General features: G+C 44.0%; 1 protein-coding gene across 2 annotated transcripts; it reads left to right on the top strand.

Moving 5' to 3' along the window:
• Nucleotides 1-340: 340 nt before the first annotated feature.
• nup93 (nucleoporin 93) lies at nt 341-16,845 on the top strand. 2 transcript variants are annotated; one of them, XM_022242386.2, is made up of 20 exons: nt 341-431; nt 1,508-1,713; nt 2,349-2,466; nt 2,866-2,928; nt 3,338-3,541; nt 4,072-4,164; nt 4,610-4,749; nt 5,343-5,475; nt 6,261-6,358; nt 6,786-6,845; nt 6,986-7,063; nt 7,461-7,548; nt 8,548-8,836; nt 10,326-10,452; nt 11,488-11,722; nt 12,941-13,059; nt 14,179-14,296; nt 14,447-14,530; nt 14,937-15,074; nt 15,695-16,845. In XM_022242386.2, the coding sequence occupies exons 1-20, from the start codon at nt 342-344 to the stop codon at nt 15,812-15,814; spliced, it is 2,601 nt and encodes an 866-aa protein (XP_022098078.2). In that variant the 5' UTR covers nt 341; the 3' UTR covers nt 15,815-16,845. The 2 variants fall into 2 exon arrangements, with proteins under 2 accessions (XP_022098078.2, XP_022098079.2); XM_022242387.2 differs by having other exon boundaries at nt 356-431; nt 1,474-1,713.
• Nucleotides 16,846-16,912: the final 67 nt, after the last annotated feature.

Below are 16,912 nucleotides of genomic sequence, written 5' to 3'. Positions count from 1 at the left end.
TCTTCTATTTCAGAACTCTGAAGTTGACAAAATAAAAACTGTAAATATCCCTCAAAGAGATCTTCTACCCTCCTCTGCATTTTGAGGCACAGAGGAATGGAACGTGCGCGATGTGAAATGGTGATTACTAGTGAGCCAGCCTGTCTGCTAGTGTATGAGTGGGGTCTCTGATGAACTTTGAAACACAGGGCTCACGGCATTCATGTTGGTGGGGATTTCGTCCATGTCATGAGCCTTAGAAGTACATTTTTCCGAGCTACCGCATGTATTGTAATTCTAGCTACAAACAGTGAAGTTCGACCGGAGCCCGGGGGCCGGGGCGTCTGTCGCGTGTATCTTGCATGAACCTCAAACTAGTGAGGGCGCTACCCACGTGCGCGGTAAAGTACGAGCGAAACAACAGTAGTTGTTTTGCTGTGGGAATTTTTGTGGTAAGCGGTGTTTATTTCAACTTTTTTGTAGATTTGTTCATGTGTTTTTCATTGTGTAAAGTTTCAATGCTGTATTTGGGGTAATAGGCCTTATTGTAAAGGCTGACTGTTCATAATAATCTAGCCTGTCGGGACCCCGTCCCACATGCATGCCGACTAATTTGGCCCGCGGCAGAGCCTATTGTTACTACGTCTGTTTCCGACACAGTTGTCAAAATTGCAATTTTCTGTATTCATTTTCTATGAAAACCATAAAAAAATTTTATTTATCACACAAATTCTGGTACTTTATACACAACGACTGTGTAGTTCTCAAATTGTTTAAAATAGGGCCTATTTAATATTTATCCCAGAAATGTGGGGTCTGCTTGCGCTCCATATATATACCATGTGTACCTTCGCACTATGTTCAAAACTAGCTCTCCTGAGTGGAGCATTACTCCAATGTTGGACTGGATTGGTCAAATTTGAGAAAGAGGAATACTAACACTCCACTCAGTAGAGCTAGTCCAAAGCCATGCCGATTTCAAGAAAAGGTGCGAAAGTCTGAATTGTTTAAGCAGGCCTACAACAAGTATAAACCATGTTCACAATGTTTAGTTTAATTGTCGGCCCTTTCTCTGCATCAGTTTGAAGAATAAAATTTCAAGAAAATTTAAAAATACGATTAAAAAATATGCATATTTTGGGTGCCTTGGTGACAGCTTTTGTACATCGAAATTCAAACACGGTATCCTCCACCCCACCATCTATCCTTCCATGCCAATGCCCATTATAAGTAAACTACATCATTACTCATCACACAGACTGGCAGCGTCTTCCAGAATTGTGGAATGCGTGTGTGTATGGGGGGAAGGGGGTCTGAAAAGTTAGCATTTCATGCATATGGACTTGATGGAAGGTTCCTTTTCAATTTGCTGTGACCTTGGGTTGCCGAAACTCCCAGATGAACGTACTACACATACAACTATAAAAGTGTCCGTCTATTGATCTGGACTCGGCGGTTTCTTTCCTCTCGTGATCTCTCATGACATGACTACAGGCAGCAAGGTCACACTTATTGTGCTTTCCCCTAGGATCTTGACTCCCACACAAAGGCAGAGATGGATGGGGACAGTTTTGAAGATCTCCTGCGCGATGCCGAGCAGCTGACGGCCAATGTGGACAGCGGAGGAGAGCTGCCCCGTGTGGAACGCAACCTCCACCAGATCATGGAGACCAGCCAGCGTCTGTGGACCAAGACGGCACAGGTCGGGACACCAGATGCGGCAGATGTCAAAGCGTAAGGAGTTGACATTAACCCCGGCAGTCCTCAATCCCCCAGTTCCAATACAAATCTGTCATACTCTAGTGATACAGTCAAAATGCATCCAACAAGATCATCTGTTTTGGATAATCTTTAACCACAGTTTAGACTCCAAATGAAATATGTGCAGTGCATTTTCATAAAGGGTTTTTCTTTTCTTTGACCGTTGCTATGAGGAGTTATTTTGTTTCTTGAGATAGAGGCCATGAAAAAAATACAAAGGAAGTTTTGTAACATTGTTTGTTTGAACTGCAACAGGTTGTCAGTGTGTTGTTAAGTGTCGGTCCGAGTCAGGTACAGCAGCAGATACCGCAAACTATTTTTCAAGATGTATTTTGCAAGATGTAAATATAAATTTACATCTCCCCAATGCAAAAAAAGTACATCTTGAAAATCTTGTTGTGTTTTACAGGGATTTAGACTTGGGGGGGAGACAGTGCACTTCTTGATTTTGAAGAGCAGTAGTACGAATGCACTCACTGGAGGAATAAGATTTGAAACAGCAGAATATCTTTTCTGGTCGATCAGTAAACCCCTGTTTGGGTCAATTTGGAAAGTGTCACCTAGTGATGGAGCTGAGTCATGTGGGGGGTTTTTGTCTATTGGTACAGATCGATACTCCTTGGCTCCAAGGGGCTGGATGTGCCTAGAATCTCCCAGAGACTGGAGACATTGAGTGCCACTAAGACGTTTGAACCCTTGGAACCCATCGCAGACACCGACATACAGGTACAAAAACACCAAACATTCCTATGCAGTGGTTCAGTGCAGTTAGGTTTCTACATGATTGGTTGGAGTGCATGACATTGACAAAGCATATGAATATATGCAAAAAATACAATTTGACGATGTGGAGAAAAACCAAACATTATAAATTCACAAAGGAAGAACTCGTTTTCAACTAGCGGAAGCTTCTACGGAAAAGCTTCACCGAAACAAAAACCCTCCCAAAAGCAAGACATACAGCAAAAGGCCAATTCATGCCCTGACGTAATTGTCGCATTAGAGCGATTGTTTGCATGCACATTTTTTATGAAGCAAAACGAAGACGAGGGACAGAGAAACAGGCAGACATTAAAAAAAGAACAAAGTCGTAAAAATCAACACTTGGTATTCTTTGTGCGGCAGAGCTTCCTGAGGAATGAGAGGGAGAATGCTGTCCTGGCCGTCATCCAGGAAACCAAAAAGAATGTAAGTACTTCCATTTTTCTTCGCTTAAAAAGCAAACCCTCTGTCATTCACGAGTAAATAACTCACCTGACGTCACACATTCCCGGTGGAAATTCTAAGCATACCTCGAGTGTTCATGTACCTGTTCAGTAGTCCTGAGAGCCAGACCTGCGTTGTATGGTAGTTATTTTGTGACCCGAAAAAAGTGTATGGGGACCCTTGAAGGCTTCTACAGTTCTTGCCAATTTTGGGTAACGACGGAAATCTCCTCACAACCAACAAGGTCACGTACTGTGGATACTAGTGTAGTCAAGTTTTGGAGGTAGGCCTTCTTCGGTGTATGGAAAGGGACTGGCTTGCCCAAGGGCATGGCACAAACCTAGCAGCTGGATTCAAGCCCCTGACCCCTGACCCCTTTTTCTGTCCGTAGACCTTACAACAGACTGAGAAGCGTTTCTGGGAGACCATGCAGTCTGAGTGGCAGGAACAGCGCCAGCGGATCCTAAATGCCCTGGTGGGCACTGGGGAAGACATGCTGGACATCGGTCCGGACACGGAGTCGGTGCTGAGCGAGACAATGGCCATGGACGGCCGCAGCGCCATGAGCAGCATGGAGCTGGCCTACGCCAGGGAGGTCAGAACACAAATTGGTGTCGTGAAACTGCTTACTAGCACAGAAAATACTTGCTTAGCAAACAAAAAGTCACCAGGTGCAATTTTATGCAGTGCGTATTGCCCGTGACTGGTGCTCAGCTGATTTGTGCTCAGCTGAAACAAATCTGCTAAGGGATATTTTCTCCTCAGCCACTTAATTACAAAACCCTGTAGTTTTCACTGTTAACCCATTGAATGTACAAAAGAATGTGTTTACCTTTACCAGCCAGACAAGTATACCAGTGTCCTCCACACAGTGTAGTGCGGGATGCCTTACCCTGTCAGCAAGAGCTCCTAGTGAAATGACTTGGAAGGCACCTGATTTGCTTATAATAAAATATTAAAAGGATTACCTTTGCACTTTTGTTCACAAGAAGGGAGTTTGAGGAACCGGTGAAAACTGAATTGCTCTTAGTCAGGAAAGAATAGCTGTATATAAAGGAAGGTGACCAAGCTTAGAGGAGTTGGGCTTTAACATTTAACATGTATGCCTTCTGTCTTTCTGTGCAGGTGTATAAATATAATGATAGAGTTGTCCGTGGTGGTGTGCGACCGAACCTGATCCGTTTATTTGAGCAAATCAGCCTTCAGTTTGAAGACAATGTGAGTTACATTTTTCATGTCCAGGTTTTATTCGACTATGGTGGATGTTGTAAATGTGCAGCAGTTACCTTGCTTGGACAGTGTGTATACAGATGTTTGCAAGAAGTCTGCCGATTTGGGGCTGTCCAAACCAGCATCTGTTCGGAGAGTTGTCGACAGTGTTGTATTTGAGTCCTTCACAAGTCACTGTAAGTCCCTATACGTTGATCACAAGTCATTCAGTCTTAAGCCAATTCACAAGCTATTCAAATGAGCTGTGACAAAAGCATTCTTTTGTCATTGTTCACCCTGTTACTTATGACTGGCCTTGTGAAGGGATTTGTGACTGGACTTGTGAAAGGACTTGAGATGAACTCAAATGCAACACTGGTTGTCACAGCGTTACTCGAATCCTGAAATTCAGTTTAAGCACCAAACAGCGGAGGTGGTTTTGATTCTGTTACAGCGAGTGAGTGAACTCTGGGCCATGGTCAGAGAGATGACATCAGTACCCCTGGTAGCCACCGCCGACACGGTACAAGTCAGGAGCTCACAGGAGATGCAGATGGCGTTTGTACGACAGGCGCGGATCTTCCTGGAAAAGAGGTAAAACAAAAACTTGTGTTCTCCAATAAATGACTCAGGTACAACAGATGACTTAACATCCCACTGACCACACGCACCTGTGATATTACTGTCATATGCCATAAGTTTGAACCTGTGATATAAGGCAGCTTTTGTTTGACTTAACCCCTTCAACTGCTGGGCTGTGGTATGCCCTGAATGGAGGGCTTGGTCCAGCAGCAGGCCCCATTGAACCAGCAGCTGCATGGTGAATAGACTGTATGTGTGGTATGCACTAATCCTCACACAATGGTGCGGCAGAAGCAGTCCTCCATGGCGAAGGGTTAATGAAGTCTGAAAACTTGCTGATCCAGAATGTTAGTTCCATTCTGAAGCTTTACTCCCTCATAGTGAGCAGAGGGTCAGAGGAATTCATTAACCTTGTTATGGGCAGGGTTGTTATGCCCTATGAGAAACCTGTTAGGATAAAAGTTTCCGCAGTTTCTGCTGTGGCAGAGCGTGACGCCCATCACCCCCCGCTGACCTTGCCAGACTACAACCCAAAGTTCATACATGTAGTTGGTACCACTGTCGACAATATGGTGTCTGATGGTGTGTTTTGTGACCCCTCCCAGCTACCTGAAGTACATCAGCACCATCGTTGGTGAGAATCTGCAGCGGGCCCAGGTGGGAGGCATCCCAGGAACCTACCCTCTGGTCCAGGGATTCCTGAAGGTCAAGCTTCCCCATCCAATCCCAGGACTTGAGGTAGGAGAACAGTCCACAGTGTTACACATGTAGCGCAGCCTGTCAATAGTTTGGTGCACATCATTCCTGGAACTATTGAGTATCTCCAAAGAACGCTTGTCTGCTCATGTGCATGGCTACTTCAGAAATGTAAACTTTGATGCAAACTCAGAGCTGTCACTTTCCCACGGTAATATATTTGCTGCAGTGGTAGCAGTTTGCTTTCAGCTTGGAACTCTTGTGTTTAGCTGGGAATGGTTGATGTTCCCACTAGAAAATGAAACAGTACAGAAATTGGAAAGGCCAGAGCTGTGTTTCTAATAATTTTTTGTAGCTTTTGGGCATAGAATTACTTCTGTGACGCATACTGAGCAAATAATTTGAATTCCAGATAGATGGATCAACTGCCCTGTGATGATACCAATCCTTGCGCTCGTAGCATAGCTGGACTCTGGATACTAGACTTGTCTGGTGTTTGGAGGAATGCTATGCAATGCTAGACATACAGAGGGACCCCTGGGTCCTGTGGACCTCACTGGTCACGGACCTGGGGGCTGAGGGCAGCACGCCAGGTAACTTGGCAAACTAGCTTCAGGAGAAAATAAAAAATCACTCAAAACTGCAAAGGGTATGTGATGGAAGAAGTCCACAGGAAAATTTCAAATTGACATTTGAGCATTTCTTCATAATGATGAAGGTCGCAGTGGTGAGTTACAAGCGAAAATACCACAACTTTCTCAGCTTCCTCTCCAACTTTTACACCCTTCTCCGGCGGGTTTGACATTGGTGTTGTCTTTTGGGTCTAGGATGGTGAAGTCAACGGTCAGCCTGTCTGGCCTATCATCTATTACTGTCTCCGTTGCGGGGATCTGGATGCCACGTTGCATGCTGTGCAGAGAGCAGCGTAAGTCGAGCAGCGTTTTCGGGGGGACATTCTTAAATTTACCAAAATCCACTCCGGTGCAATATCTCAGTGACACAGTTTTCGTATCTTGTACAAAATGGGGACATCCGTTGTTATGGGAAGGAGTTGTACCAGGTTTATACTTTTGTGAGTTCTGACAGAATGCTGCAAAGACCTGGGTGGTAATCTTGATGATTTCAAGGTTCAAATTACAGTTGCTCTCCATTTTTAACACTACAGTGCTATGAAGTTGGAAACAATTAAGAACTTCTGTTGATTGGGTAATTGATTGGAACACACGGTGTCAACTACAGAAACGTGCGAGTGTACACATTCATAGATACTCTTGAATAAAATGTCCACAAATTTTATCTTGGCTCTTTGAAAACTAAATATGTGTCAACCTTTTGTGCGTTTTGGTGTCCAGTCAGGATTTGGGTGAATTTGAAGAATATCTTAAGGAGTACATGGACAGCGAAGACAGGAGGTAAGTTGTTCTGGATAAAACTATAATTATTTGGCAAACTTGTTTAACATAGTACCGTCCAATTCTTCTCCTGCAACAGCCCTTGAAAAAGGAGTTGGTCTTCTTAACCTTTGCTTTCATTCGTTTCTCTGTTGGTTTAGGCTTTCTCCAAACATGCAGACCAAGTTACGGATACATTACCGATCCAACGTCAGAAACAGCCCGGACCCGTATAAGAGGTGATCACGTTAACCCTAACAGTCCTCCAACGGGTGAAGGATTGAGGACTGTTAGGGTTAAGAAGCTTGGCTTTTTTATACGTGCACAGTACAGTAAATTGTTTTTTTTCATCCTTGTGGTTTAAGCTGATGCACATGGCTGTGCATGGTCGACGCACGATGCATCAGCGATCTTTTTGGCACTGTTCCTGCTATTTTTGCGCAGCCATTTTTTTGAAACTAGCCCTTAGTAAGATTGTTCTATCATGGAAGCAACTTGGTCTAAGTTTTGTGTGGTATGCCAAATCTGAAGGGTAGATGTCCTTGTGCTGTAGGGCATTCTGTAATCTACGGGAATGGAATTGTTGTAACATTTTAACGTGCTAATGTTTTTGCGTCATGCCCCCGTACCATACAGAGCTGTATACTGTCTCATCGGATGTTGTGACACAACCGACAGTCACTCAGAAGTTATAAGCAAGACAGAGGACTATCTATGGATGAAGGTAGATTGAATGTTTAGATAAAATAAAATTGAAGGAGACAGTGGTGGTCGCGATGGAAAACTTTGGAGGCGTGATTTTTGGTTGATTGACTGATCAGAATAGTAACAGAAAAGCGTTTTTGTTAAAAAAATTTTTAACCCCAACTTACAATGCCTTTCGCTAGACACTGGTCCATATCCATTAAAATCCAACACTCCCTGTGCAGTCCATGTTGCTTGCTGAAAAGCCCTCCACTGGCATGATAGTCATTGTTGATGGACCTATTACAGATGGCTTATATGATGTCATCAGGACCGTTGCCACGACAACGTGCACTGAATGCCATGGCAGTGCTCCAGGGCTCCTGGACCAAGTCAGACATTATCCCCCCAGCATGGGGAAATGGATTTTGATAGATTTTGGGGGGTGGTTAGAGTTAATGCTTTTTCAGTAAGAAGCAAAAATGGGACATGGAATAAGAGCCACTGGAACTGTGGTCCCAGTGGGAAGGGTCAAGTTTTATCTAAAGAATTAAATATGCAGGATGTGACTGTGCATATCCAGAATTTACAATCCGTTCCAACCAAATGCTTTGATGTTGCTGTTTCCTTTTTGCTGTGGTTGATTTGGAGACGTTTCATAGTTCAAATTTGTATTTTCTCTGCGTGCAGTTCATTTTTAAACAGGTTATGTAACATAAGCTTCAAATTATATTTATAATGGTATGATGGAGAACTTGTGGAGTAAGGAGTGTAACCATGGGTAGACTTTGGGCATTAGGGGGACATTTCGAGGTCTTGAGTGTTTCAGCCTTTAGGAGATGGAATTTTATTTTCATTTTGTCAGAAACTCATGTAATTTGGGGTTTCATGTTTGTATTGTTTTCAATAGGCTTTACAGCTTTGAAGTTCCTTTCAAAGTTTGTACACAAGTCCATGCAATGTCTCCACGGTGCCATTCCTGGAACTATTATTGTTATAATTTTGAGCAATATTTCCGTGGTCTCAACCCCCCCCCCAGCTGAGCCAAGTCAGTTTCGTCGAGGACTCAGGTCCCAGTTCCTCCGACCGCCTCACCCTCCCCCAGCTCCAGACCACCCTCCTGGAGGAGTACGGCGAGGGTCACTTCAGCGCCGCCCAGAACCCTTACCTCTACTTCCAGGTCCTCTTCCTCTCAGCTCAGTTTGAGGCGGCCGTGGAGTTCCTGGCACGGTCAGACCTGCGGCTGCGCTGCCACGCCGTGCATGCCGCCATCGTGCTGTACGAGATGGGGCTGCTGGTCCTGCCGGCAAATATCCAGATGCAAGTTTGTGAGTACCTTCTCTTGCAGTATGTCGGGAAAGGAAACAGATTTTTGTATGTCGTGAAATTCTGTTTTCCTGAAATCCCTCGGCAGAGGTTTACAGTCATTTGCAAAAGTTTAGGACCACCTGGAATTTTGTTGGTATTTCTGTCACTGGGCCTGCATTACATTGTCTCATTGAATGATTACTTAACATGATTTTACAGTGTTGCATAACATCAGTGTAGTGCTATATACCCATTTGAATGAAATTCTTTTGCAAAGGCAGGTTTTGTATGACATTTTGTCTGTAAGGCAGCTTGGGAAAAAAAGCCAATCTTAGCAATCAGAAATAAAGGACGGAACACTGAATATTAGACTGTTAACATGTCAAATCATGGAAATGTAGTCAAAAATGTTCAACCAAGGTACCAAGATTACACATTGAAAATAAATATAAGTTGCCAGGATTGGTTGGTTTCAGTTTGGTTTTCCTTCAGGTTAATGCATTTTCTATGGGTGGTCCTAAACTTTTGCAAATGACCGTAGAGTGACCCTGGCACGTCGTCCAGACCGCCAGGTTCACACCAGGAGACTGTTGGGCAGTTTGCAGCACTGAAAAGAGAAGAGAAAATCCACTGTTATTTGGACGTGGGTCTAGAGGCCCGCTGAAGTTTACGTATGTAGAATGCGCCTGTGGGGTCTTCGGCTGTTGTTGTTGCATCTCGGAAGAATCTGAAAGTGCTCAGCAGAAACTTAAGCAGGTTAATTTGAGTCAGCAAGGATTGCACAGCATGCTTTCTATGCAACACCACAGAGAACTGAACTGTGTATGTGGATATGTCGTACACCAGTTTACCTTGTTGATGTTACAGTTAAGCCATGTTCTTAAATTTGTCAAAAAAAGCCATTTACTGTGATGACCTTTGTTGTGCGGATTTAAATTTTTACTACACACAAACAATATCGACACATTTACCTCTGAATCAGATTTTTTGCAGAAAAGTGAAAGGAATCAGTCTATACCAATCAGAAATGCATATCACCTGATATAGTGCCTGGTAACTACGTTTTTAAAGCACAACTTTTCTGTACTTGGCCACTCTGTACAGTAGTCTTTTGTGAGATAAATTTGAATAAAATCTGGCACCCTGAGTTCTTAAAATTCACATGAACATAACAATTTGAATTTCTTATACTGAAGACACTTTTGCTATACCTCATGATTTGGGGCCAGCTTTTGCTTAGCTACATAAGAACCGCCTTGTACCAATACGCTGTGTTCAATGGATAAGAAACCAGTCTATTCCAGAAATGGTGGTCGCTATGCAAAAGCTTGCCCTGAATGAGTAATAACAACAGTGTCCTTAGTCTGGGGAATTCAAATTGTTATGTTCATGTGAATTTTAAGAATTCAGGGTGCCAGATTTGATTCAAATTCAAATCGCAAAAGGCTTATTTACGTAATACTGTGGAGATTAAACACTAATCCTTCACTGATTTTTATCTTTTCACAGTGAGCAAGCACCTGGACGACCCTCCGCCCATGAGGAGACTCAACTTTGCTCGTCTCATCAGCATGTACACCTCTAAGTTTGAGAACACCGACCCCAGGGAGGCACTGCAGTACTTCTACTTGCTCAGGTATGGGGGGCAGGGCTATCTGCTTAGCACATAGAAAGTTGTTAAGAACAGAACAGTTTGGCTAAAGAAAAAAATGTATCCAACGACAAAGTGCCCAGAACAGGGCTACCGGCAAAGCTGTTGTGCTAAGAGTTTATTAGTCCTCGGCTGATTTTTGCTGAGGATTGTAATCAAGCTTCATTGTTCTAAGTAGTAGCTTCACAGCTTTGCTAAACTGAAATTATGTTGTTTGCTTTAAAATTCCTTTATGATGCAATGAGCTATTTTTTAAAAGAAGCACTGACCTTTTACAATGTTTACATATGTTTACATATGTAAAAATATGTTGGCTGTCACTCTGGCTGTTCAAAGGCGCCAAAGAAAGACATATAAACCCTATTCCAGTTTAGAAGTCGAACTGTGATGATGTGGTAAATGGCTATGATTACTAGCTAGTGGCTTCTTTGGTGCACATCTTTTTCTCTAGCCGTAGCGTGAGACGCTGTTTACCTGTTAGTCAATGGCCCTGTGATGATACCAATCCTTGCGCTCGTAGCACAGCGGGACTCTGGATACTAGACTTGTCTGGTGTTTGGAGGAATGCTATGCAATGCTAGACATACAGAGGGACCCCTGGGTCCTGTGGACCTCGCTGGTCACGGACCTGGGGGCTGAGGGCAGCATTTAAGAAATATTATTAATGAGATGCTTTAAGGAATTTTTCCTCGACTCTGTGCCGTACGTGTCATGCTTGTTAGGTTTTGCCATGTGACACAATTTTATGAGCTCACTACAGTCAGTGCTGTCCAAGAGCCAGTAAGACATAAAGGATCAATTCATGGGCACACTCTTCTAGGACTTGACTCCCCAACCTTCTGCTTGCTAGTGGAGGTTTTTGCTGGTCAACTGCTCAGCTTGTTGAGGTCATTTCTCTCACCAAATCAGATGAAGTAGAAGATCGTCAGCTTTGTGTGCACCACTGCAGAATGCAAGGGCTTGTAATCTTATTCCCCTCCCACTCCACCCCCTCTTGCCTTCTGTCCCCACCCCCCTCAGAGGCCTGAAGGACCCCAAGGGGGAGAACCTCTTTGTCGCCTGCCTGAGTGAGATGGTCATCGAGACGCGGGAGTTTGACGCCCTCCTGGGCCGGCTGGGGTCGGACGGCACCCGTCGGCCCGGCGCCGTGGACAAGTTCCAGGCCAACACACAGCGGATTGTGGAGACGGTGGCCCGGGACACAGAGGCCAAGGGGCTTTTTGAGGACGCAGTCAAACTGTATGACCTGGCCGGGGTGAGTCGGCGAACCGTGCCGATGATGGCATTCAAAAGTTGGATCAGTTTTGTTGTAACATCAAATATATCGGGTGGTAACTTCTCAGGATATCCCTCGATTTGGGGAGTCTTGAGCCAAATGTTCAGGAAATTTTAGAGGTCTAATCAGTCCGCCAAGTGAAAAATTCACATGATAAATCCTGTCTTGGAGATAACTCATGCCCTGTCATCCGTGCAAAGTCCCTGTAAGTCATTGTCACTGTTACAGCAACCCTGCAGGATGTTTCTGGTGGTTTTCTTCATATCCCAATCTCATCCCCGATTTATTTGTTTACGGTATGGATGTTTTATTAACGGTAACACATTTGATGTGAGAAGGTGTGCTTTTTGTTATGTTGAACCATGACCACTTTTTAACATCACAGTCGATACTTGAACATATTTTCCTGTTGTTGAAAGGGTAGCTGCAATCCATGGTTTTGCTTACAAACCTGTGAAATGCACCTTTGTGGCTCAGTAAACCTTATTTTCAACTTTGGTTTCAGTATTTCCAAGGGTATTTTAATGCTTTGTTTGCTTTTATGCTAATGAGTATTTCCATATTCATGAACATAACTGTGATGTCATCTCAGGAAGAAAGCCTCAATGTTACATTGGTTTGTACACAAAAAAGTCCTGCGGTTTGGTAGATTTTCTTGGACTGAGTTTTCTCTTCTTCACTGGATTCATTGTTGTTTATGTGCATAGCAATAACAAATCATCAATCCCTCTCTCAGAAATGTTTTCTGTTAGTAAATTCTGGGTTCACAATTTGAACAGAAATACCTATGCACTGAACCATGTCTTCCCTAGATGACTTCACAGCAACAGCGCCCTCAGTTGTCCGAGAAAACATGGATAATTTTGCTTGTTTAAAAGTGTGCACTTTCCCGTGCATTTAACCAAATGGGAGTGTGTAAGGGTTTTCATACATTGAGGAAAAGTACAAAGATGCAGAAAGATTGTGTCAAAGAAAAATTCATTGCGGGTACACTTCAAGGAAGGTATGACACTCTTATGTGTTGTAAATGCACTCCCGATTCCCACAAATAAATGTTCTCCTTTATACTTGTCCCCAAAGTTCCTTTTCCAGAAATGCCTAGTTCAGTTGCAATGTTGCAGGGAGCCTCATGGATGGCGTCAGATACTTTTGTAACAGATCACTTTTAAGTGGTCACATTTTTCTCTCTCATTCCAGAATGCCGACAAGGTTCTTGAAATCTTGAATCGTTTACTGAGTCCGATTGTTGCGGTTCCCAAAAGTGGGCAGTCGGACCGACAGAGGCTGCAGACGCTGGCCGTGGCCATTGCGGGAAGGTAATTTTCTTGGTTGTTTTTTTTGGAATAACAGTGGCTTTAGTGAGCAGCTTAACCCCTTGACGTCGGGACTTTTTTCTGAAAGCCGACTCCAAGAATTCCAGCCTCGCTTGACCACAAAGGCCACCTGCCAAACCGCAAATTCTCGATTTGTGGCCCTGCGTGCTCTACACGCTTTGATTTACACAGTGAAAAGGCTCATTGTTCGGTGGCATGTGGCTCTACTCACGCTTCCACATTCCCGTTGCCTCTTTTCAAAATGGGGACTATTGTGAAGCTGGTGATTATGATGCAAAATCGGCCTTTACATTTCTTGGCAACACACAAAGGCCAATTACCAACATATACAAGAGCCAGGGTCTGCCTTCTTTCACCGTGTTCGCTTGAGCGTGGGCCAAGAATAATAGCTGAAAAGCGGGCTGAGGGATCTCAATTTTTACAGTGGCTCTTTCCGCTTCCCAGTGAGAAGGGGTTAACTGCTTCCCGCCGGGGAGCCCAGTTTTGGGCACCGTGTGAGCCGGGGTGCCCAGTTTTGGACAAAAGAGCTGGTCAGTGTAACAAAAGACTGTACTCGGAACAAAGGACCTGCTGCTGGGAATTGCCATCATTTTTCGACTTCCATTTTTCAAAGGTAACCCGGCACTGTTTTGAAACAGTATACCACTGTATTTGGGCATAGTGCACCCACGGATTACCACCGCGGACAAAAGTGCTCCAGGGCCCCATTGATGAGCGACACAGCTCCGCTGCTCGCTAATCCAGCTGCGTATGAAAGATGCTACTGGCATTTACTGGAACAAAGGAAATTATGCAACACCACATAATTCTAGACTCTCTTTTACAGGGCTGCAGGCTTGGGCTGAATACTCTGGCATCATTGAAGGTTGCCTGACAGACTAGAGTAGCCACCAGAGAGTCGTTCGTGTGGGTGTAAACATCCAGTAAATGAACACATAAGTTTTTAAGAATTTTGAAAAGGGAAAATCTTGAAAAGGTCTCGCCATTACATCCCGCTCAAGAAAATTCCACCCGGCAGGTAGTGGTTAAACTGATGGCCTTGAATAAATACATATTGTTTCCCTCATGGGAGAATTCATACATTGTTTGCTCTCTCAATAGATTTCGATCACAGTGTGTCACCGGCAACCAAGCCAATACCAAGTCCTTCTACCTTCTGCTTGACCTGATGACCTTCTTTGACCAGTACCACGGCAGAGAGCTGGACAGGGCCCTAGAGGTCAGAGAAGCACCACTTTGTTCAGAAGTCTGACTTTATAAGGAAAACAAGACAGTTTTTAGTCCTTTCTGAAAATAAAGCACGGCTGATTTTCAAGTTTCCACCACTGTTAACTGAGATGAAGTTACTGTGTTTTTGTCTCCATTCCAGACGATGACATCTCTACAGCTGGTGCCCCTTACCCCAGAGACAGTCGATGACAAAGTGAATGCTTTCAAGCAGTACACAGATGAGGTGAGGATTTTAGTTCTTTGATTTCCCAAAAACTGATTGCCAAACTTCTTTGATTTGCCTTTTGACTCTCCCGTTGTCAGGCAGCCTGTTGCTCATTCTTGTACTCAGACTTTTCAGAGGGCACTCATCCCCCTGGTTAAGGCTAATGAAGATGCTGAACTGATGTAAGATATGAACTCGCAATTTGTACATGTATAGTTTATATCACCTCTGTACTGATGGCTCTCTTGTAGAGCACTGTTTCTGTTTAGACCTAGCAAGTTTCCTTTTAATTGGTTGGCCGTAAACATTTCGATAGCCTGTCAACTGGTGCAGGACTTGCCAGCAAACCTTTACGCGGAGAAAATGCTCGGAGACAGAGTCCGTCTAGTCAAACTTGAAATATGTTATCTCTGATCTTGAAAAGGTGAGACGAAACATGCCCGACATATTGCTAGCCACCATGAACATCTTGCACACCAAGTACCGCGCGATTCGTAACAGCACCCTGCAGAATGCCCAGGGAAGAGCGACAGTCCGATTGGAGGACGGAGGAAAAGAGTCGGTGAGCAAGACGACACGGTCAAGTCTGGCAGTGTGAAAATAGCTGTATTGGAAGGCCTTGGCTTTAATACAATAACATGCATGTCATTGGAAGCCGTTGGCTGATAGCTGCTTTGCTGACTTCAGCCACAGCTGTAGAATGTTGGACTATTAAAGCCAGTGAATCCCTTGTCACATAGGGTCAGCTTATCTTGTAGGTCTCTTTGCCCAATTTGTCTGTCATTCATGTTGTGAAATATTACAAACCACTCAAAACACAACACAAAAAAGGATAAAGAAATTTGAGGGAAGGTAGCAGTGTTCCTTGTGCTAAACCAACTTGGGATGAGCTCCAAGTTACTCATTTTCCAAAGCTGAGCGTGCTTTGGTGAAATTGCGTTAGCCGCAGACAGTACCTGTTTTTAGAACAGTCTAAGTGTGCCCTTGCCGTGTGGGAAGAACAGGGGACGCCAGTTCCAATTGCTCAAAATATTGAGACGCTCTTACGTTGATGCTTGACATCTCATCTCAAGATTTGCCCAAGTCAAAGTGCACCCGGTTTTACAGAGTCGGTTTTTTTGTTTAACCCTGCTGTGAAAGTTTTAAAGTTACATGAAGTCTTTGCCTTTTTTTCGTTTCCAGTACCTCGCCCACCTGAGGAAGCAGGCCAAGTCTCTCATCACCTTTGCCGGTATGCTGCCTTACCGAATGCCCGGCGACACCAATGCCAGACTGGTCCAGATGGAAGTACTCATGAACTAAGCAGTTCTGACTGCAGTCTCCTGGATCCCAATTGAAAACGTCTCAGAATATTATTTTTTTTCATGCGCAGGCTTTGAAGGATGCCATGACAGTCATCATACCGTGTACACATCCTGTGTACATTTATATAACGAGATTAACATCTCCCCTACGCAAAAATACATCTTGAAAATCCTGTGTACATGCTATATGCAGGATGTCATACTGTTGTCTGCAAGGGACCATTTTCATAGACGATCTATAAAAAATGTGATGATGGAAAATGGTATGCTGCAAGGCATTTAACATTTACTCAGGTTAGGGCTGCTCGGTTTACCAGTTCCTGACCCTCCACAGCACTAACAGTAGCCCCCTACAGAAAGAATGGAAGGTGCCAAGACTACATAACCATACCAGTCAGTCTGTGACATCATACCTAATGAAACCACTTCAGCGCACTTACTGACGAGTTATTGTGCTGTCTCTGCGCAATAACTTTGAAAAATTGTTCAGCTGCCTAAACATAGCAGTTTGTCATCCTATTGTGCTCCTTATCTGCTATCAGTGCAGTCTTACAAGAAAACCACTGTGCGATAGTTTTAATATGTAGAGTCTTCAAGCACCATGTAAATGGTGATAAGTACCCAGTTCTTTGTCTTACAATGGAGGGGGGGCCCACAAATGCTTTCCAAGGGAGCCAACTGAGGGGACAAACTGTAAAGAAAAAAAGTCTAATTCCAGAGCATTTGGGAAACTTGTGACAAAGCCTTGGGGTGAAAGGCGTTGGGTACGGGTTGGGAAGCAGATAGCGACGTGTGAATGAATACGTTTCATGCTTTAGGGTCATAATTCCATGGCATTACTGGCAAAGAGTTGGTTGGCAAAGCTCTCTTTCCTTCGGGTGTGTGAAATGCTTTTGAATGCATACTTCAAGTTGCACATTGCTACAGGTGTTAGTGGGGCAAGTTGAATAATATAGCGGGACATATTGAGATGAAGATTTCTCTTTGGGCTTTGTATCAATAAAAAAAAATTCTGTGTAAAGTCCTGTAGAGTTTTGCTCGTTCTGTGTTTTGAGTTTCTGTTTTATTCCCCGGCAACTCGTTTTGGAAAGCTCAG

This window comes from Acanthaster planci, linkage group LG06 (genome assembly GCF_054643075.1).
Source record: "Acanthaster planci isolate LZ-2023a linkage group LG06, COTS_SCS, whole genome shotgun sequence".
NCBI classification, from domain to species: Eukaryota; Metazoa; Echinodermata; class Asteroidea; order Valvatida; family Acanthasteridae; genus Acanthaster; species Acanthaster planci.
The sequence above is the reverse complement of the archived record's forward strand: the minus strand, read 5'-3'. Positions and strand labels throughout refer to the sequence as shown.

Bases quoted from the DNA above. Each gene is read 5' to 3' on its own strand.
- nup93 (XM_022242386.2), top strand. From the start codon at position 342: ATGAACCTCAAACTAGTGAGGGCGCTACCCACGTGCGCGGTAAAGTAC. The intron at 2,467-2,865 runs GTACAAAAACAC...TTTGTGCGGCAG, and splicing joins TCGCAGACACCGACATACAG to AGCTTCCTGAGGAATGAGAG. The intron at 15,075-15,694 runs GTGAGCAAGACG...TTTCGTTTCCAG, and splicing joins AGGACGGAGGAAAAGAGTCG to TACCTCGCCCACCTGAGGAA.